Here is a 22,063-nt window from a genome sequence, read left to right as displayed (position 1 = left end):
TGTCATATACACAGATTAAATCCATCCCCCACACAGCTTGTACCCCTCGCAAAGCCACAGAGAAAGGACATTGCAGTTCTATCCATCCTGGTTACATTCGGGGCCGTTGTACCATATAGCCGGCCACCCTGGTCAGCTGAACCCCAGGAGGACACAACCGAATTCACCTGAGCCAGAAGTGTGTGGAAGGCACAGTAAGGAGCTCCAGCTCAATACCCCAGCCCCATGGAGTTAGTCGTTAACATTTTCTGACTAATGAGACAGGAAACCCCACTGTGGTCCTTCGACGGTCTGCTCAGCTGGCTTTCAGTCTACAGGGGAACGTCAAGTGAAGCTGCTCAAGGAGCGACCAGAAACCACCACCGCCATATTTCATGTTGCTTTCAGCCCTCCAAGTGGTTTCTTTTCATTCCAAGTGATTTCATTTTTGTGTTAGCAACAGTTTAAGACCATGCTGCCAAAAAGACTGGGCTAATGTCACCTGCAGCTGAAATTTATGGGCAGAAAAAAGAGCAAATTGGATACACAGCTGCTGTTTCTCTTTGTCTACATCAGCAATTTCCAATGCAGGGAGGGGCGATCAAGCGTCTATGTGAGCAAGAAACCCACAGGAAACTAAAAAGTGGTACAAGTTACCATGGCAGAGAAAAATGCTCCTTACCCCCTCAGACAGTTCTACCCCCACCGTTTCTTCTAGCAGATCCTTCTGAAATACATAAGGAGGTGGCTGGGCCCGTCTCTCCGACCCACACACAGTGGATTCACGTGTCAATATTTTCTACATCAAAAGCGGGACACGGGGTCTGAGAAAAGGCATCATTTACAGGAAGTCAATGGCCAGCCAATATTTGCCGACTGTCCTCTCTGATGCATCCCCAGAGGAAGGAGGCAGGGGGGCACCAGGCACTCCAGAACATTCCACACTCAATCTGAACCCTTACTAGAACATGCTCAATCCTGCCTCAAACTTCTGGACAGGAATATACTGTAGTTACGGTGGCCAGACCTGAAGCCATTCATTCTGTCCTTAAGCCACTCCCCAGAGATATCAAGAAATAAATCTAATGGGGAAACAAATCCTCCCTGATGCTTTCTAAAAATCTTTCTCATGGAAACTAAACCCAAGCTCATGGGGTGACAGCGAGGACAAGGATGTCAGCAATGTGTATTAATGTTCTTGTCCCTGCCCTGGGTCCCAGCATTCCCAGTCTGGACACCCACAGTGTGACTACCTTCTTTCACTGAGAGATGTCTCTGGGAAGGAGGCCCCCCCCCCAACCTTGTGGACATTTTCCAGGGAAACCACATGGGCAGGAGCAGCCCATGAACTCCTGATCCTGTACCAAGTGAGCTATTCCTTGAGATGGGACAGGCAAGGGGCTCCCATTTGGAGACTGGAGTCCTAGTTCCCGCTGGGTCAGTAAGTCACCCTCAGACCTCGGATCTGTTCCATGACTCCACTTCCCCATCTGTAAAATGGGACCTGGACCCCCCCCCCCCCGCCCCTATAGTAGAGATGCTGTGAATGTCCGATCCGGTAACAATGGCAAAAGTGAAGCTTAGCTACCCAGAGCCACTGTCCTTTACTGCACACCTACTGTGTGCCAGGCATGGCGCAGTCCTCCACACATCATCTGCAGCCCTTACAGCAACCTGCCTCATCTCACAGCTAGAGAAACGGAGGCCCGCAGAGGCTCACCAACACGTTCAAGGCCACAGAGCGTGCTGGGCTGCCCAACGCAGGGTGCGGCATGGGGGTGGGAATAAAGCGGCCCCTCAGAGACCACAGCTCCCCATCAGCCTGGAGGGGCGGCCTGATCCTCAGAGGGGCCACAGTTTTGCATACCTTCGGCAACCCATTCAAATTGTTAAGAAAAATTACTCCAAACTTAGAAGCCAGGCAAAAAGATTTCTGCATGCTCTGTCAGTATCTTACTCTACTCTAGCGCGGGGCTTGGCCAACGATGGCGGATGGGCCAAATGGCCCAACGTCCTCTTTGGTAAAGTGGGTTTTACTGGAACATGGCCACACCCGTTCATCTACACATCGTCTGCGGCTGCTTTGAGCTACAATGGCAAAGCAGAGTAGCCGCGGCAGAGACCAGATGGCCCACTAAGCCTAAAATATGTACCATCTGCCCTTTATAGAAAAGGGTTGCTTTTCTGTATTTCTATTGACTCTGGCCTAAGGGCCTGTCTGAGGTTTCAGGAAGGTCTCAGTTTCACTATTTACTATTGATTAGGGTCCGGGCTCAGTACAGTTAGATATCCACTAGTAGAAAACAGAAAAGTTGCAAATGATTTTTGTTCAGTAGAGAAGCAAATGGTTTTTGCAGAACACAAACAAACAAAAAGCCTCCAAGGTTACAGTCCATTGTCTTGTTTAGCCAGTATTAACCAGTTTTACATTGAACTTTGCAGTAAGATTACAATAAAACTCTGGCCCTCTTTGTTCCACTGACTTTGTATCGGGTTCTCCCATTTTCCTCCATTCAACCTGCTTTACCACCCTGCTGTTCCCTTCATTACCGAGGTAAGCAGATCTTAGACATGTGCTCCGCGTCTATTTATGTGAGAGTTATGCGTTTAGCTTTTCAGAAACTTTGATGTGCTACTTTGTAGGACCCTGACATTGCCTGCTTAGCCAGTGGTTAGCAAAGGAACTTCTGGACCACACCACATTCTCAAGAAGCAGCGCACGGCAGCAGCAAGCCCGTACCTTGGTGTCCTGGCGGCTACGGCAAGCCAGGGCAATCTGCCTGGCTAGCTTCAGGGCTTCTATCCGCATGACGGCAAACTCTAACTCCTCCTGTCCGAGGGGTGGGGGGGATGAGCAAATCGCAGGGGAAATGCATCAAGACAGGATGTCAATGTGTCCCACATCCAAGAAATGAATGTGCCACGTGAATGTGTCATGACAGGTACTCAGGAAAAACACACGCTCTGGCTTTCTTGCACAATTAACACCTCAGCAGATCATGAAATAAGTGTTTAATTTCTTTTCTTTCTTTCTCTTTATTTTTTTGTAATTGCCCTTTGGAATGTCTGTCGGGAAGGATCGTGTGGTCAAATATGAGATGATTTTTACAATGGGATCAAAATTTTTACTGCACTGTTTCCTTCGATTTTTTTCCTTTTTGTTTCTTTAATTAAGTCAAGATGGTCAACAGTTTCCATGAATGGTTTTGCCTTCTCAAATGACTGAACAATCTCTCTGGGTTTGCTCTGAAGGTCTTAGTCTAGAGGGTATCAAATTAAGTTGTCAAGTTTAAGGCACAGAGTAGCTAATTGTTTTGGTTCCAGATGTGAGACCGAGTCCAGATGTTATCTCAGTGGGAGTCTGAGATAGCCTCCCCTCCCATATATATAAACAGCTTGACTCGATGGTGATCTAATACCCTTGGTTCTGTGACTAAATCACAGAAACTGCTTTTGGGGTTATCAAAACTTCTGAAAAATGACTGTTTGGGTCCAATTTCCCATTTGAAATACAAATGGTTTGTGCTATATGTAATCACACAATTTATATCATTTTGGCATCTTGGCTCAAGAACACCCATACATCAGTCTTTGAGGGGAAAGAGATTTCATTTGGTGCATTTCCAGCAATACCTCGTTAGATCCTGCCTCACTGCATTTGGGGTTCGGAGTTCATTCTCTACTGAGGTTTTCACAAACTCCCAAAAGGTCACACGTGGGCTACAAACCTGAAGTTTCTGGGCAAATACTGGGGGGTTCTTTTCTGCTAAGTCGGGTTCCAGATAGTCAAGCGCACCACAGAGAGAGGCTGGATGAGCTAGCCTGCTGAGAAGGGCGTCAGCAGAGGCAAAGGAGCCCTCAGGAGCTGTCTGAAGGCCGGCAGAGGAGGACACAGAGGAAAAATAGAGGAGACACAGAGTGACATCGATTCCGAGCAAGGACCACGCACCTATATGCTGGACATTTCTGACTTAAGGCTAAAGAGAGTATTAGTTAGGTGCCACTACTTTCCTTTTCATCCTAATTCCCACCTGCTGACAATGGGCATCTTGAGCTTGACAGGCTCCCCACCCTCCCACCCCCAACCCCGGAAGCACAACCTTACATGCCCACCCACCCCCACGCCACCCCCACTCCCTAACCAATCGGTGGGAGCAAAGTTACCATTTACTTATTTATTTGAAAAGCTCAGTGGGGGAGACAAGGCAGTTGATGGGTTTTCCAAACATAACTCATCAAGAAAACACCTCTAAGTATAAGTGTCAAAGGTTTTGATAAAGGTCATTTTCTAAATAACAGAAAGACGATTTCAAATGAAAAAGTGTTTCCGGGTAGACTGGGAAGACTCCAAGGTCAGAAGCCAACTCTATAGAAGTTGGGTCATGCACGAGTTCTTCCACAGTGTGTATTTGAGAGACTGAGTCACATCCACTTTCTTCTTGCTTACTAATATTTTCCCAATATCTAACTGCCACACAGTAGGTGCTCAATAAATATCTGATGCATGAGAAATAAATGGTCTACTAATATAGAACAACAAAAGTAACACTAAAAGTAACTAAGTGATTGGCTTCAAACCCTCTTGGGGACTGCTGGGAAGGAGGTAAAAAGAGAGAAAAATAAAAATTCACCTAGAAGGATGGCCCATTTTAGATGTTCAGGGGGTCTATTTGCTCTGCAAGGCTCCAGAGGGGTTGGGAGGGGAGGGATGTAAATAGGTCTGTAAACAGGAGGGACTTCTCATCACCAACGCCCAGGAAAACCAAGTATTTCCCAAAAGGAGTGTCCCCTGCCCTACCATTCTCTGCCCCCTGACCTAGAGTATGGAGAAGCAGGGTACAGACTGATATCACCTCCAAAGCAACAGTGCAGCCCCAAGGGACTGAAGTGGAAAATCAAGAACCCCGAAGGCAAATAAAGCAGTGAAGTAAGAACTCCAAACCACACTGGTGAAGATGAAGAGCTTTTCTCTCATGGCTAGGGTGTGGGGTCTCCGAGGCTGGCTTCTGTGGTCCAGGCACTGGGCGGGGCCCCACGCCAGGGGCTGGGTGAGATTGCTCTGAAGGGCTGGACCCTTAGGTGATGGGACCCAGCTGGCCCAGGCCTCAGCCCCAGTGATCTTGGGCCCCTCCAACCCCACTCACAATTTCAATCGCGTCTGAAGCAGTGCCCAAGGTCATGACCTCCAGCTCCTTCTGGGAGGATTTCTCTGGCACCTGCAAATGCGGCTCTTGGTTGGGAGCCAGTCCTCGTGTGACAGGATGCTGGATCTTTGCCCCAGCGTTTACAAGGGCTTCAGTTTCCTCAAAACTCGACCTGAGGAAGCAAAGAGCACCTTTACTTGTCTCGTTGGAAATCCCACTGAAATTGACCAGGGTGCCCTGACGCAATCACCATCCCAAGGGATCCTGCACTTCCAGAGCTGCGTTCCCAGAGGGAAACTGGGCCGGGTGTTGGGTGGCCAGGGAGTCTGAAGGCTGGACAGCCTGAGGGAGAGGGTGGTCCAGCCCCAGCCCAGGGCCTGCTGACAAGGGAGGGTCAGGAGCACAGAAGCTATCGGCTACGGGCACAAGCTGGAGTTAAGCAGACTGTCCATCCCTCGGCGTGCACCCGGGGGGAAGTGACTGTGTCCTGCATCTCAGCTTCTTTTTCCGTAGGACAGGAGATGAGACCGTGCTCGGTGAAGGTCAAGGGAGATACTGCCCGCATGTGAGGCACCTGACACGGTCCCTGTCCCCATGACTATTGCTGCAACATCACCACCATCATTCTCAATACCCTGGGTGGATTCGGAAGTCAGTTCGGGAAATCAAAGCAAGAGCTTTCCCTCCCACTCAGAGAAAGGGGCAGGTAAGGGGATGGGAGGGTCCCAGCCCCAGAGGGGGGCCCCTCCCTTACCCCATCCAGCACCACACGGCTCAGAAGAGGACCCTCACTAGTGCTGATTCACAGCCACGTTAACCGTGAACGTCTACCCAGCACTTCGCTTGTCTTACAGCCTCTCCGTTTCATCCTCCCGGTGGCTTTGGAGGGCAGGCACCCCCAGGCCCACTGCACAGTTGGGGGGTGCCTGGAAGGCTGAGAGCCTCATTTAATCCTCATGAAATTCCTACAGGGTCCGTTTTATGACTACCCTCATTTTTCCCACGAGGAGATGGCAGCACAGGAGGGTCAGGTAGGCTGCATCAGGTCACACAGCCAGTAAGGGGTGGGAGTGGGACTCCAGGTCTGAATGCCGCGGCACGCTGCCTCCCCGAGACAAAGTTGTGTGTGCACCGGCGGGGGGTGGCCGAGGGGGCTCACGCATTCGGCTGTTAACCGGACAAAGGGCAGCCTTACCGGTAACACCCCCACCCCGCTTGTATGTCTGTGGGGATCCTCAGAGACCCGGATGTGGGCTCCCTGAATACATCAATGCAAATGAAACCACGCCGGGATAGCAGTGCCACGGGGCTCAGAGCCCGACCGAAACACTGTCCTCATGGAAGCCGTACCCTGAACACGGCGTCGGGGACTCTGACGTCCGGACCGGGGGAGACTTGACCGGGCTCTCCTGAGAAGTGTCAAACATAAGGTACAGGGCCTGCTTCTTCGGGGCATCATCGTCCTGCTGCAGGGATCAAAGGCACAAGTCAGCTCGGCTACAGGGGGCCTGAACACGTGATAGAAATGAAAACCAGAGCTCTTTTCAACAGAACAAATAACTCATCAGGGAAAAGCCTCCATTCTCCTCGAGCCACCCAGGAGGGAGGAGCAAGCCAGTGCTGGCCAGTGGAGAGGAGAGGAAAAGGGGAGGGAAGAGGTTGGTGGAGGGAAGCTGTGAGCGTGTGCTGCTGGGAACAGTGTCGAGGGGAGAGGGGTCGTAATGGTGTCGGGGTGCTGCACGCTGTTCAGCCCACCAGCATTTACTGGCCACCCCTCTGGATGGGCAACCATGCGGCCACTGGGGACAAACACAGGGGTGGGCAAGCCCCCAGCCTAGGCGGGGCCCACAGTCAGATGGCGGGTGGGGGGACGAGCATGATGGCCCAGTGTAGTAAGCACCTCCGGCATGGGCTGCTAACTGCGGGTCAGAAGCCACAAGCCCAGCATCTACGAATGATGCAAAGAAAGATAAAGATACAAGCAGTATGTCCGGGCCAACAGCATCACAGCAAGCCCTTCCGGGGCCTCGGGGCCTCGGGGCCTCTGGCAGCACCACCGGACAAAGGCACAGCACAAGAGGCCATGCTCGGAACCAAGTGCCCTTCAGGCAATAGACAGAACACCAGGGAGGACAGCTGCCCGTCGCAGCCACTTAAATGCGAAAGGGATGGCGGGTGTGGGGGAGAGAGACTTCTTGCCAGAAGAGCCGATCTTCAGTTACATAAAGCAATTAATTTGAAGGAAACAGGTAATAGTGCACCTTAAAAACCACCAAACCATTGCTATACCTTTTTAAGGAAATCTCTGACTAGTTCTTTCTCAGTCTGGGGAAGTAATGATGCAGGAAGCCTAACTGCATTCTCTTTGCTCACTTAAAATGCCATGTGAAGTGGACCGAATACAAACCTCCAACCCCCAGTCCCAGTTCGCCCCTACTGTGCACCCAGGGCGCTGCGGGCACAGAGGACCCTGGATCTGGGACCCGAGCTCAGGAGGAGGCCGGTGCCTGCATTTTCACAAGACAGGAGGGAAAGCAAGTCCCCTGCTGGTCTGAGGCAGGACTTACAGGTAAGGAGGAGCCAATTTTCTCCATATATTCAATTTCATAGGAGTTTCTGTAATCCAACTCTGCAAAAGAAACAAAAGGAGAGTTAGTGTCAGAAAAAAAAAATTAAAAAAAAAAAGGAAAGGTTTGGGCCAGGCAGGGTGGGGTCTGGAACCAGACTCTAAACTCTGAGCCTAGCCACGACTCGAGGTTTCGGATTCAGCTGGAAGGGGAGGGCAGCTCAGCCATCTTCAGACCACTCATAAACCACTTGCGATACAGGGGCTCTTGCCATTTGGGCGCCTGAGAGTCCAAGGGAATTAAGTCTGAGCAGGAACGGATCTGAGCGCTATGCACCAAGTTTTCAGAACAGTCTATTTTGAGTGTTGCTTTTCTCTGTGTCTCACGTGCAACATGGAGAATGTTCCCACATCCTGATGACATTCGGAACTGGCCCCACCGTGGTCCCTCTCCGAGAACCCCCGGCCTTACCCCGAGGCAAGGGAAGAACATACATCGTTCCTGCACCGCCCGAGGCAAGGGAAGAACATACATTGTTTCTGCACTGGGCTTGTTGAGAAGCTTTGCAAGTCACCTGGACCACTTCCCGAAAATCCTGCCAGTGCCCACAGGGCTGGTACAAATAAGATTTTCAGATGCAAAGACTATGAGAGTCCAATTAGGTAGAGAAATGACCTATTTCAAATTGACTGGAAGGGAAACTTGAGAGGCTCTCACTGGAGACAAGAAGTCCGGGGTCCCTCAGGTCCCCAGGCGGGGGTTCCTTGAGGACACCCAGCTCTGCCCCTCAGCGGAAGTCCCTGTCTAGGGAATGGATTCCGAGCACGCCCGATGTGCTGGGCATGGTGGATGCGGTGGTGAACAAAACCAGAAACAAAATCCTCAAGGAAGCCACACCCACAGCCACCAGATGGTTCTTTCCTACTTGAGAAGGAAACCAAGAGGTCACAAGTGACCCACTCAGAAAGCAGCTCTACAAGAGCGTACGTGGCAATCCCTAATGCCTGCATTCTTTTAAACATAACATGGAAATAGCCGTTCTGCTTTAAAGCACCTCTATTTCTGCATGCCGCTTAAGCAATGATTCCGTAATATGAGCTTTAAGATGACACATCTCCTGGAAGACCGTCCTCAAACCGGCAAGTGTGCGGGGCCATACGAGTGTGGCTGTATGAACTCAAGCACTGAAAACACGTGGACAACTCTTCAGGAGTCTCTGAATCTCCCTGGTGAAGCCAATGCCTCCTTCCAGCGGGCTTGGCCTGCCCAGGGGTTCGAAGACGGTTTTGTGCATTAGCGGCCACAAAGACCCCATGTGTCCCTCAGGCCTCCGCCCTGATTTGTGCGTCACCCGGGAAGAGCAGAGACTGATGCCAACCCCACACGGCTGGGCTGCAGTTTAGCGTGTGGGACTGGAATGGGCATCCTTTCTTAGGACGTACAGGTATTTGTTTATGAAGACTTCCTGTCTTCCTCATCTTGTAAAGGAGAGGTAAGGTAGGGATGGTGAAGAACAAGGCGATTTCTAGAGCCACCTCCAGATCTCTCACTTTCCAGATGTAGGACCTCGGGACTATTATTTTATTGTCCTATTAAAGACTGTTTTAAGTTGAGAAGAGAACAGTGCATCCGTTGCCTCCTTCTCCAAGGTTATCATTATTAGCACCAAGGCATTATTTAACCCTAAATTATTTAACGGAAACCCTTCAGCACACCCACAATGGCATAGAGCAGCCAGGAGGCACCAAACAGGCTAAGAGCCACCACAGAGATATTTCCAGGGACTGAGGCCCTGGGTCCCCGCCCAGCTCTGGTGACCAGCGCGGCTCGATCAAGCATCCCGCCTGGAACCTTAGCTGGTCCCCTGGCAGCTGATCAGAGTGAGTTTCAGGTCACCGAGCTCACTTATCTGCCTTCTTTCCCACCTGCCGATGGGGTCTCCCTTCCCACTGCCCGGTGCCCCCCATCCCGCCCTTCAGAGGCAGCAGATGACAGTACAACAGTTGGGGATTATCTGACCCCCCGCCCTGAGGAATGTATGCATCGTAGCGTGTGGTTACAGGAGACCCGCACTCTACACAGGAGCTTCAATCCCTGGTGATGCCGGGAGGTGTTCCTTCAGCACATGGCCTGAAACTGCCAATTGTAGCCATTTGGGGTTCCCATGTATAATTTACAAAATGGCCCAGGGGCACCTGGGGGGCTCAGTCGGTTAAGTGTCTGCCTTCGGCTCAGGTCATGAGCCCAGGGTCCTGGGATCGAGCCCCACGTTGGGCCTCTCTGCTTCTCCCTCTCCCTCTGCCCCTCCCCCCCGACCCACTCATGCTCTCTCTCAAATAAACGAATAAAATCTTTAAAAAAAAAAAAAAAAAGGCCTGGAAAAGATGTGAAGAAAAACAAACCCTCTTCTTGTCATCAATATGTGCTTTGAGCAAACATCTTCCTGAACGTTGTTTTCAAAATTTCACTCATCTGCTTTCGATGCTAAGCCTCAAAGGGTGGTGGGCTTGGAGGGGGAGCCATGTCCGGCTTCGGCTGTGGCCACACGCAGCCGGGGGGCTGGGAAGGGTGATGCCATTTACACCATGTGGCCCAACACCTTTACCTCCAAGAGAAGAGGCCTCTTGCTAAGGCACGTGCTGCCTCACACTGTAGAGGCCCAAAGGTTTTTGGGTTTTTTTAAAGATTTTATTCATTTATTTGACAGAGAGAGAGGGAGAGAGCACAAGCAGGGGGAGCGGCAGGGAGAGGGAGAAGCAGGCTCCCCGCTGAGCAGGGAGCCAGATGCGGGGCTCGATCCCAGGACCCCGGGATCATGACCTGAGCTGAAGGCAGACGCTTAACAACTGAGCCACCCAGGCGCCCCCCGAAGGTATTTTTAATGGGTCCTGTCATCTTTGAGGGCTGCTTCCGGTAATCATTTCATGCTGGTCAACACACCATGAGAGGGCCCGGTGGCTGTTCTCTGAATCCGACTGCCAGAGCTTGGCTGGGAACTGGGCAGAAGCTGGAGGATGAAGTTGAGTCCAGATGGTCATGCCCAGGTCGGGGGGACCAACTCCCTGACTTCCCCTGCGTACTGACTAACCTGTACAATGCAGCTCAAAGTGCCTACATTTTGCAAAAACGTTAATGATGTCATGTAAGAGCCCTACCACGTGCTATACAAACCTAAGGGATTGTGACCAGGTATATTATAACTGCTCATGGCTAGTATTTCTGGAACTTTTAACATAAGCGATGAGAGAAGAGACCTTTTGTTAGGGGACAAGGACACTGTTCCCAACGTCCTCACTGTCACTCTTCTGAATGTCTGTAGTGTGACAGCAATCGTGTCCACCACAGAAGAAGTTAGGTTCCTGACGGGGACACCTTCCCCATGGTTGGAAGCGGGAAGGTGGGGGTGGATGTCACTGCATGTTAGGGAGACAGGGTTGCTGGGGGACCCTCAAAGGCCCACCCAGACTCGTGAATCTAAAACAGTGCTCTCCTTGGGTCTCTTGGGACTCGACCTGGGAGAGGCTTTGGAGGCTCCTAATCTTTGCATCCCTACGGACCACACGGACTAGGTTTTTTTCCCACAATGTTTCTAAAGATTGCACCAGAAGAGGCCATTTACTAAGGAAGTGTTCGAAGAAAAACATTTATAATTGCCAATCTGACTTTTTATTTATTTTTTAAAGATTTTATTTATTTATTTGAGAGAGAGAGAATGAGAGACAGAGAGCATGAGAGGGAGGAGGGTCAGAGGGAGGAGCAGACTCCCCACCGAGCAGGGAGCCTGATGCGGGACTCCAGGATCATGACCTGAGCCGAAGGCAGTCGCTTAACCAACTGAGCCACCCAGGCGCCCTGCCAATCTGACTTTTTAAATCAGTGAGAGATGATCATTGTCGCCACCGTGAGCTGATGTCATTACTGCCCAGACACCTCATTTTAATTTGCTGGGCATCTTTCTAAACTAGTTCCATCCAGGTTTCTCAGACTATTCAGACAGCACATGAAGCTCCTGTGGACCCAGGTAGGGAAGCACCGCTGAGTTCAACACCCTCTTTCTAGAGACGACGAGAGGAAGCCTACAGGATGCTCACGTACAGGAGCATGGTGGGTAAGAGCAGGATGCTTCAGAGTCAGGCAGCCCTGATCTACGGGGGCTAGCCCCACATCGCTCAGCAAGTCATAACGGCGCAAAGCCTGTGCTTTCCTGCTCCTAGGTGAGGAGGAGCAGAAATCCACTCTCTAGAACTGAGAGAACGAAATGAAACCACATGTACGAGAGCCTCAGTGGGGCTCAGTGTGTGCACCAGTGACAGCTCGTAACAACTGTCACTTAGAGAATTGGCCTTGTAGTAAATACCTGTTCAGGGGCTCATTATTTCTAACCCCAAATCTCATTCCCTGTGATCTGTGACTTCCCTGTAATAAAGCTTCAATCACGGCCACAGCTCTGGCCAGATTCTTTCTGTTGATGACATCAGCACCCCAGGGGCGTGTCTGGACTTGACCTCAGTAAGTTAACAGGAAGGACGATCCGAAAGGGGGGCTGGGCATCCAGTTTCTACATCCACCTGCTGGAGGGAAGCAGGCTGTATTACAAAGGTGAATGCAGGGTCGGCACCTCCTGAAACTCTAACTGTCCCTTATACGTACAGATGACGGATTTCCGATTGCCCGCCAGTTGTAATTTTAGTCGGGATTTCCCAAATCTTCCCGATTATTTTCTAAGGAGGCAGGTTTCATAGAGCTTTGTTTTAAATGTACAGATTTACCTCTTTGTTGAATTTTTGCAGAAAATAAGCAATGATCAAATATGTCCCTGAGCTAGTGAGGTGTCTGTTTTGGTTCCACGTCAAAGATGAACAAACATGCTAGCATGGATTGGGACACCTACTGGCTTAACAGGCACTATTAGGATTTTTATATTTTCTATTAAAAATGCATGTATTGGGGGGCGCCTGGGTGGCTCAGATGGTTGAGCGTCTGCCTTCGGCTCAGGTCATGATCTCAGGGTCCTGGGATCGAGTCCCGCATCGGGCTCCCTGCTCCTTGGGAGCCTGCTTCTCCCTCTGCCTTTCTCTCTCGCTCTGTCTCTCATGAATAAAAAAAAATAAAATAAATAAAAAAATCTTAAAAAAAAAAAGCATGTATTGGGGTGCGGGGATGGCTAAGTCAGTTAGGTGTCTGCCTTTGGCTCAGGTAACGATTCCAGGGTCATGGGATGGAGCCCCGCATCGGGCTCCCTGCTCAGCGGGGAGCCTGCCTCTCCGTCACCCTCTGTCTGCCGCTTCCCCTGCTTGTGCACTCGCTGTCAAATAAAAATCTTTAAAAAAAAATGCACGTCATCATCATTACAGCATTAAGTGACCTCAGAACGGCCCAGACCAAACGTGGGAGACAGGGCATGGGGCACTACCGAGGCAGCCAAGGGGGGGGCATGCACGAGGCAAAGTGGTTCCATCCAGTGGGGCTCGTGGCCCAGGTATGTATACAGAGGAAAGGCCTGAAGAGGGTCGGAGGCCAGGTCCCAGGTATGTATGCAGAGGAAAGGCCTGAAGAGGGTCGGAGGCAGGAGCCCAGGGTCAGGCTGCAGTGACATGGTCACTGTCAAGCCTCCCAAACCCCAATCTGAGGGCCAACCAGACAGCCTACCAAAAGGCTCTGTTCGGCAGAACACACAATGCCAAAACACCCAAGTACACATAACTTAGAGGGTCTTTCCATCTTCAAAGCGTAGAGAAGTAGTGTGGTAAGAGGGTACGCATCCAACCCCCCCCAACACATGAAATGGACCTCACTCGTGTCGTTCAGAGACTTGATGGGCACAAAGCAAGCTGCCGAGTGGCCAGGTCACGGAAGAGCGTGCAGAGCAAGCAATCCAAGCTACCCAAACTACCCGCGCCGGGTGATACCACCGCCAGCCCGGAGGGAGCCAGAGGCTGCTTAATGGAGGTGGTGGTTCCTTAGCAGCAGACAAGGAGTACAGGTAAGATTTTCACATGCGACGGCCCTCATATTAATTTCTACGCATATTTTTTTTGAATGCTTGGATATTAAGATCTTGGAGACTGAGAACCATCACAACAGTCCCGAGTGCTGGAGGGAAGCTCACAGAGGGGCAGGAGCAAGAAAGAGCACCATCAGACCAGGAGATGGTTCCAGGCCTCAGCAGCTTTCCTGACGAGAAAGGAACGTGTGGGAGCCAATACAAAGATTTCAGAAAAATCAGTGTTCATGGAATAAGCAGTTTACCAAAAAAAAAAAAAAATCTTGATTCACCAATCATGTTGTGTTGACTTAAGATAGATGAGTTTTTCAAGCCAAAGGATCAGGCAGAAAGCTGAAAGCGAAAATATGTGTAGGAGGAAGGAAGATCTTGATGAGAAAAGCAACGTGCCTGGGGGCCTGTTCAGGAAAAAGGTCCTCTCATTGGCAAGCCTGGAGTGAACCGTCCGGTCCGGGAGCTTGCGTGGAAGGCGTGGCCCCACTGAGGAATGTCCTGTGGGGATGATGCACAGTGGTGGCCCCGGGAGACCCCAGGCCTGGGCAGGGGTTGACCCACACAGGGTATTTGGCTTGAATGGTGCTGCTTGCAGCTGGGTATGTGTTTCAGAATCACCCAGGCCCGTAAGCCACAGAGAGTGAGCTCAGGGTGGGAACTGGGGGGGACGGGCGGGGGGCCCTGAGCGGACTGGCTCTCAGCTGACATCTCGGGGTTGGGGTATAGCTGGGTTCAAGCCTTAGGCTGTCTTAAAATGCAGCCTTAGCTTGGAGTGCCCGGATGGCAAAGCAACCTGGCTTGGAAGTTTCTTTCCTGGCCTTGTGCTCCCCAGGGGCAGTGATCTCCAAGGCAGGGTGGGGGTCTGGCTGGCCACCAAGGCGCTTACCCTCCGTGGGTGAGTTGAATTTGGTGTCATTGACGAAGGTGGACAGGTCCGAGGGCTGCGGGTAGTCCTGTTTGTCAGCCTCCAGATCCACCGTCACACACGTCCACTTCTGGTTGGTGACGGCAAGCTTCTCCTCATCGGTGGCGTGGACCACCGCAGAGATGACGGGCGTTTCTGGTGTCACCGCTGGCGTGGGGTCCTGGGAGCAAAAGAGAAGCAGTCTCTCCTCTCACACGGTCTCTGCGTCCCCAACGGCACCCGCCCACCGGAGTCTGGGGCCCCTCTAACCAGGGCAGGTCCCTATCCAGCTCCTCAGCAGGTCCTCGGACTCTGCTCAAAACGGTCCCAAGGAGGCAAATTCCTTCCTCTCTGAATTCGTGAATTTCCTTTCCTGATGGCTTGTTATTGGGGGGGAGGGGGGGCGGTGAGCGTGGGTTTAAAAAAAAAAAAATCCGGATTTTGTGTCCGGCTTATTGGAGACATTCCTGCTCATTCACTTTAAGAAAAAATAAGGAAATTTACTTATTGGCACTTTTATTACTGCAACTACTGTGTTATGTCCACACAGTGCTTCAGGGCCTGTGAACCGATCTCATCAATATCGCCTGTCGATCTGCATGCCTGCCCCTGGAGGATTTGCACAGAGGGGGAGCAGCTGAGTAGGGCAGGGGCGGGGGGGGTGGGGTGCCCAGAAGTGTTAGAGCAGAGCTGGGACTGGGTCACCAGACCCCTCTCCCGGGGCGGGGTGCCTTTCTGTGCAGCCCAGCCCGACTACGGTCTGCTGGCTGGGGCATCGCTGGCTCAGATGGGAGCCTGGCATACACGCCCGAGGCCAACCCTCCTTGGTCTGTCATGGTGTAGATCTCATAAAGGAACTAGTTAGAGGGGAAAGGGCCCAAACCTCACTTCTTAGGGCGTGATTTCCTTTCTCTCCCCACTTGGATTTTGGTTACATAATCCAGTGCTCTTGACATTCAGTTCTTTCTCACTATATATTCATTTACCTCCAAGGACTTTCTCAGTTTAGTATTCATAGAAGTTCTCAGCAGATGAACTGGCCAGAATGGATCAGCATGATTCCCACAGAACCCATACAACACTTCTGCTGAACATCTATCTTTCTACTCTGGGGACACACTCTGATCTCTCCCAAAGGGAAGGGATCAAAACGATGTCTGGCAAACAGCAAGGGAGCCCCCACGTAGGAGGCAAAAAAGGATGCCGGAAACGTGCCCGTGATGAGCAGAAAAGACAGCTCTGGTTGACTAGCAGGGAATCAAAGCACATGGGCTTTAGCTGCTTGGGTGAGTGATAAAATCATACATTTCAAGGGAACACTGTACCTGAGAGGGTGGATCAGAGAGAGGAGACCGTTTTGGAGACCTTTTCACCCTGAATGTGTCACTGGAAATAAAATGGAAAATGTGAACACAACAAACAGTGGTACAGAACAGTCCAGAACTACACAGAGCCGACCGAAGCCACAGCCTCCAGCCTCCGCAGCGGCTAAGGGTCGTCCACGCCGACGATTCATCCCGACTTAACAACAGATATTATCGCTGCCCCTGAGGGAAAGAATCCTCAAGCTGGAAATCTTTTAAAGAGATGCCATTTTGGAGAGCTGGCCCAGAAAATGCAGCTAAATTTAGCCAGAGGTTCTTACTTTAAAAAGCAGATTTTGGTGAGATTCATGTATCCAGATTCATCCAAGAATGCCTGAACCAAGTGAGGTGTGGGGCAGGGACCTAGATTCCCGACACCGATGAACAGGATCCCATTTACGGACTGGCAGGACGACACAGCACATAACGAACCACGGCCAGAGCCGTGCAGAAACACGAAGGACCATTCTGGGTCTTCGGGGAGAATCCCTTCCCACTCACTGGAACTCGGAGCATAAAGGATTCCTGCACCTCGGCACTTCTGGGTGAGATTCCAACCAGACGCAGGGCCAGGGTGAGAGGATTCTTTTTTAAATTGTAGTGAAGTACACATAACATACAATTTACCATCTTCAACACTCCAACTTCAGTAGCTTCAAGTCCTTTCACATTGTACAAGCAATCTCCAGCACTCTTTCCGGGATAAGATGATTTCTCTACTGTCTATTCCTAACCACGGTTAATGACTCTTTTCTCCCTTCCTTTCTCCTTCATGTAAATAGTTAGGGGCAGGGGCAGGTCACTCGAGACAAAGGAAACATCAGATCAGACTTGCGAAGGGGTCAATGAAGGAAAGCATTTTCAGCAAACACGGTTCCACTGAGTCACTGAGTGGTCAGGGGCTCATTTCCCAGGCAAAATGGAGGCCTCCCCACCTGCAGCCTGGTCCCTGGTCTCGGGCCCCTCTGTGGTACAGTCCTGCCCCCAGCAAAGCAATGGCATTTTTGGGGTGGGGGTTGTCCCCTGACCTCAGATCCCATGGAATGGAGCAGGAATGGAGACATTCCTGCTCGTTCACTTTAAGAAAAAAATAAGGAAATTTACTTATTGGCACTTTTTTTTTTTAAGATTTTATTTATTTATTTGAGAGAGAGAATGAGATAGAGAGCATGAGAGGGGGGAGGGTCAGAGAGAGAGGCAGACTCCCTGCTGAGCAGGGAGCCCGATGTGGGACTCAATCCTGGGACTCCAGGATCATGACCTGAGCCGAAGGCAGTCACTTAACCAACTGAGCCACCCAGGCGCCCTACTTATTGGCACTTTTATTACTGCAACTACCTTTCCTTGCTCTAGACGTTAATTGGATGGACAGAGCAATTTGGCACTCAAGTTCCTTCCTTGTGTTCTCTTCAATAGAACGCTTCAACAATGGCATTCAGTCATGAAAAACCACTAGAAATGGTCATCTGCAGCATTTATAGCATTTGCCATACGAGCAGTGCAGTCCCAGCCTGAAGCATATATTTATCCATGCATATAAATATATAACTGTGTAGTTGAGAGTTGCTAAATGGCTCTAAAAAACTAAAGAAATCCCTTGGGCAGAAGCAAGCCTGAGAGACTCAACCCTATCCCGGGGGGCTGCTGGACGCCTGGGACTAGGCCAGCTTCCCTGGTAAGGACAGGGAGGCAGGGAGGGTACCTGTCCTGGGGCCCCTGGGAGCTGCCCACAATGTCCCCCCCATGGTGGCAAAACAGCATAGAAAAGAGGTGGTTTGCTCGGGTTCCACCATCACCCAGCAGGGTGACCCTCAGATGGCACGCCGATCGATACCCGGCCTGGTCCCGGGAGACCAAGGACCAGGCCCAGAGCAGGCCGGCGAGGGCTCTCACAGCTGTGTGCTCCACTCCGAGCCGACCTGGCATTTTAGGGGGTCTCAATTAGCCCCACGATCTCCGCTTCATATGTGAGCATGAATCAGCGACCTCGGGCCACTGCCTGTGGTCGGCCGGAGGGTTATTTCGTCGTGAAGCCACAGGGCTTTGAAAGCAATCGCTCACTAGTCCAATTGGAAATGAAAGAATGGAATGAGAGCTTTTTAAAAAAAAAACAACGTATGGGTTTCAGATGAAGACATTCAATATGCAAGGGGGAAAAAAAACAGTTCCATTCCTGACAAGCAGGCAGATGTTGGATAATCACATTTTCACAGCCAAGCAGTTTTCACTTACGCTAATCACTCTGAAACAGGAATGTAACCTCTGCTACTGGGGAGCCCCCTGCCCACCCCCACCATCCCCAGGCCCGAGGCAGAAATACGTAAGCAGCCGCCATGGAGAGGAGATGGAGAGGGCTTGAAAGCAAACAGAAAAGCAGGGGAAAAAAAGCACAGGTAGGATGAGAGGCAGATTCCATTAAATTTACTTACAACAGAGAACACACAGACATCACATCTTCAACCATCCTAAGACAAGAAGACAAGAAAAAAGAGAGACAGACAGAAGGAACTGACAAAAAAGATCAATCTGCAGACGATTGGTTTTCAGTGGGTTGGGGTACAGGAGCCATCCACCGTGGGTTCTGCTGCCGAGCGTGGCCAACGGCCCAGCTTTCTGAGAGGGGCTGTCGGAGAGCACCTTCCTCTCTTGGTTCCAATTACCCTGTAAGGTGCTGGTGCCCAAAGACCTTTGTCACACCAGTGTAGGATTCCAAGTCTTCTGCACTAGAGGTGAGACCCAGAGATGGACTGGCTTCCCTGACCTGTTAGCTCTGTAACCAAGCTACCTGTGGGTGGGGAAGGAGGAGATGTGTGGTGGCTACAAGCTGGCTCTCATTCCAAAAATGAGAGACCGTGGCTTTGTTGTCTGGGCATCTCAGACTTCTGTTCGAGGCTTTAAAAAAAGCTCCCAACACAGCTTTGACGGAGTATCTAGGAAGGGCCTGGTTGGGGAGCTGATCTCAAAAGTCTTGGGATCCATGACTAATGTCTGTTTAGAGAACCTGCTCTCAGGAGGCCCCAGGTTCTTCTCAAATGTTAACTCTGCGGGGAGCCCCGAATGGAAGGTAAAAAGGTCACCCTGTCTCAGTTCATACCAGGCAGAGTCTGGTGGTCTCTCCGGCCGAGTTGGCGCCAGAAGCCTGGTCTCTGGGGCCTTGCAACTACTGACCATACTTCCCAGGAGGGCAGGAGAAAGGCTCCAAGCACCATCCCCACTATGCTGGGACCCACAGCCTGAGCAGGGACCCGCAGCCACCCAGGTGACAGCTGGGTCTGGGGACTGACTCCAGAGACATGACACGGAGTACTGAAGGGTACTCTACTTGGCAAGTGTCTGTGGCCAGCAGAACCAATCATGAATGGCCTCCTGGGGACTATCTTCTCATTGACCTCTTCTGGACCTACAGGGCCTTGGAGTCTTTTCTGCAAAAGATGGTTAGAAAAAGGAATGAAGACACACGAGGTGCTTCTCATGAGTGGGCTGCGGTGCAGGGAGGAGGGTCCAGGCCAGACCTCTCGCTCCTGGGCCATTAAAGGCCAGACACAACAATATTTTAAGGGTAGATCTCCTAGCTGGTAGGCCACCCCAAGAAGCAATTCCCATGCTAACCAGGGAAAAGGCTAAGTCACCAAAGGGAGGCTGACCAGGTCTCCACTGGATGGTTCCCTCTCCATGGGCTCTCCCACACTCCCCTGGAGTCAAATGTCAGGACTTCAGCTAAAAGTAATGCGTTAAACCACTGTCATAATAAGGCAAAGGATCAAGGACTCTAGACCCAAAGGGGTAGGTGGCTGGGAAATGCCACCACTGTGGGAACAGAGAGGAAGGGAGACAGGTACCATGCTGCAAACCTGGTGGCATTACGGCACATGGGGGGGAAGGGCTAGGGCAGCCACGTCCATCCAGACACATGACCCAGGATCACAGCCAACGCACAGCCCCACCTCTGATCTTACCACCTTGCACCCCTGAACTTACGTCTTTAGGGGCGTCTTCTTCTTCTTGGCGGGCTTGTTCAGCCCATCCCCGTCCACTCCATTGGCTTCGATGGTACCGGCCGGGATCTCAAAGGAGGCTGGGGATTTAGAAGGCGAGCTGGGGGTTTTAGAGGATGTCTTAAAAGGGTCAATGGATTCATCACAGGCGTCTGGGTCAAAGTTGTAGGACTGTTGGGGCAGTGTGGGAGACTCTTGCATTTTTGAGGTGGAAGAAAAAGGGTTAAAATTGGGGTCATCCCACTTGTCAATATCAAAGGTGTAGGTACCTTTAGCAATAGGGATGTCATTGGGTTCATCGGGGGATCTGGTAGGTGAGGCAGGAGTGTTGTCGAGTTTCTCGGGTGTTTTTTTCATCTTTGGCCTCCTTAGGGGCATTTTGGCAACTGGCTTTTTGCCTAGCTTTTTGGTAGGAGGGGGGTTTTCCTGCGGGGTGTCCCAACTACCCTTGTCCTCAGAATAGTCAAACTCCAGCCTCACCGAGAGCCCTTTGACTGGGGAGTCCTCCTGCCCCCCACTATCTGACGGAGTCACCTCCACCGCCTCCGGAGCCGTGGCAAGAGGCAACGCTTTCCTTCCAACCGGAGGTGAGTTCTGCACTCTGCCGCTTCCAGAAGCTGGGGGGATGGCCCCTTCGGCACCCTCGGAGTCCAGAGGGCAGGCGGCCTTGGGCACAGCAGTGGGTTCCAGGGGCGTCTCCTCCAAGAGGGCTGGTACAGAACCTTCCGTCTTGGCCAATTCCGGTTTTGTCTCGAATGCTCGATTCTCCTCACCGGGGACAGGATTCTCTTCCACTGGCTCTTGTTGTGTCTCTTTCACCGGGGGGGTTTCAGCGGGTTTCTTAGTGGTCTGCTTCTTTTTTAAGGAAGGTGGCCTTGGTTTTTTAGTTCGCTTAAGGGTACTGGAAGCACTGCTTGAACCCGTGCTGCACACATCTGGGGCCAGGGCCACGGCCTCGGGGCTGCCTGAGCAAGAAGCACCATCAAAGTCACTAGCTTGCAGGCTGAGAGAGCGGGACAGCGTGGACTTGGAGATGGGCACGGAATCCGTGGATTTCCTCCGTGTGCTCACTTTGCATTCCTGACTCTTAGGGTCTGAGCAGCGGGGTTCCAAGGTCTGGAAATCATCCACCAGCTCGATGCTGTCAAAGTCCAAGTTGTAAGTCCCACTGCTGGCTATAGGCTTGTCTTCATCGAAGACGGCGGAGAAGGAGTGTGACGGGGGGCGGAAGGGGCTCCCTTCCACCGAGCTGCTGCGTGGGCCATCGGGGACAGAGGCCGGCTCAGAACCGCAGCCTGAGGAAGAGGAGGCAAAGCAGTCACTGAAGGACACAGGACACGGGAGCATTTCTCCTCTCGTGCCAGACTGCCACCCTCTAAGCGGAGCCCCCAGCCCCCTCCCCCGGGTCCCCACTGGGCGGGCGCAGTGCTTGGGTACAAAGCCTGCTCTCACCCATCACCGGCTCCAGACCCTGGATAGGCTTACCCTCCGGTTCCTCATCTGTAAAACGGGAGTGAGGAGGGCTGTTTAGGGAAGAGCTCAAACCATTCAGTCATTCAAAAAAACCTTTACCGAATTCCCAGTCAGGACCAGGCACCATTCTGGGGGTTGGGGATTCAACAATGAACAAAGCAGACCAAATCCTTGCCCTCCTGGATGTTACATTCTTCAGGGAGAAGACAGTTCAGAAACAAAGAAGCAAAATGTACAGACTGCCCAATGGTAATAAGCACTATGGAGAAAAATGGAGCCAGGGACATTGCAATTTTAAAATAAAGTAGTTGGCAAAGCCCTCCAAGGAGGAAACACTTAAGCAAAGATCAGAAACAAGGTAAAGGCGTGAATCAGGAGGATATCTGGCTGGGTGGGGGGAGGGCATCACAGGCAAAAGGAACCGCAAGTGCAAAGGCCCTGGGGTAGAAGCATGCCTGGTGTGTTAAAGAAATAACAGAGGCCAGTGGAACTAAAGCAAGGGAGAAGAAGACAGCCATTACCATGATCGAGCCTGTTCTTGACTATTCAGAGCTTGTTGTGAGGAACAATGGGGAGACTTTCCGTGGAGGCCCCCAGGCCACTGCAGGAGGACTGAGCATTCCCTGCCTGCCACCTGTC

General features: G+C 51.5%; 1 protein-coding gene across 8 annotated transcripts in view; it reads right to left on the bottom strand.

Annotated features, from left to right (window-relative positions):
• Positions 1–22,063, bottom strand: part of TACC2 (transforming acidic coiled-coil containing protein 2) — a 200,851-nt gene that overhangs the window by 19,694 nt on the left and 159,094 nt on the right. For 5 of the 8 annotated variants that reach the window (XM_035030488.1, XM_035030481.1, XM_035030492.1 and 2 more), the window contains 8 exons: positions 19,935–21,246; positions 15,918–15,978; positions 14,575–14,773; positions 7,691–7,752; positions 6,474–6,589; positions 5,124–5,295; positions 3,708–3,848; positions 2,720–2,809 (listed from right to left, as the gene is read on the bottom strand). In XM_035030488.1, the coding sequence (XP_034886379.1) occupies positions 2,720–2,809; positions 3,708–3,848; positions 5,124–5,295; positions 6,474–6,589; positions 7,691–7,752; positions 14,575–14,773; positions 15,918–15,978; positions 19,935–21,246 (2,153 nt within the window). Of the gene's footprint in view, positions 1–2,719; positions 2,810–3,707; positions 3,849–5,123; positions 5,296–6,473; positions 6,590–7,690; positions 7,753–13,733; positions 14,187–14,574; positions 14,774–15,917; positions 15,979–19,934; positions 21,247–22,063 lie in introns of those variants that run through there. The other 3 variants (XM_035030507.1, XM_035030516.1, XM_035030525.1) reach the window with 2 other exon arrangements.

This window comes from Mirounga leonina, unplaced genomic scaffold, assembly GCF_011800145.1.
Source record: "Mirounga leonina isolate KUSES-001 unplaced genomic scaffold, KU_Mleo_1.0 Mir_114, whole genome shotgun sequence".
Taxonomy (NCBI): domain Eukaryota; kingdom Metazoa; phylum Chordata; class Mammalia; order Carnivora; family Phocidae; genus Mirounga; species Mirounga leonina.
The sequence above is the reverse complement of the archived record's forward strand: the minus strand, read 5'-3'. Positions and strand labels throughout refer to the sequence as shown.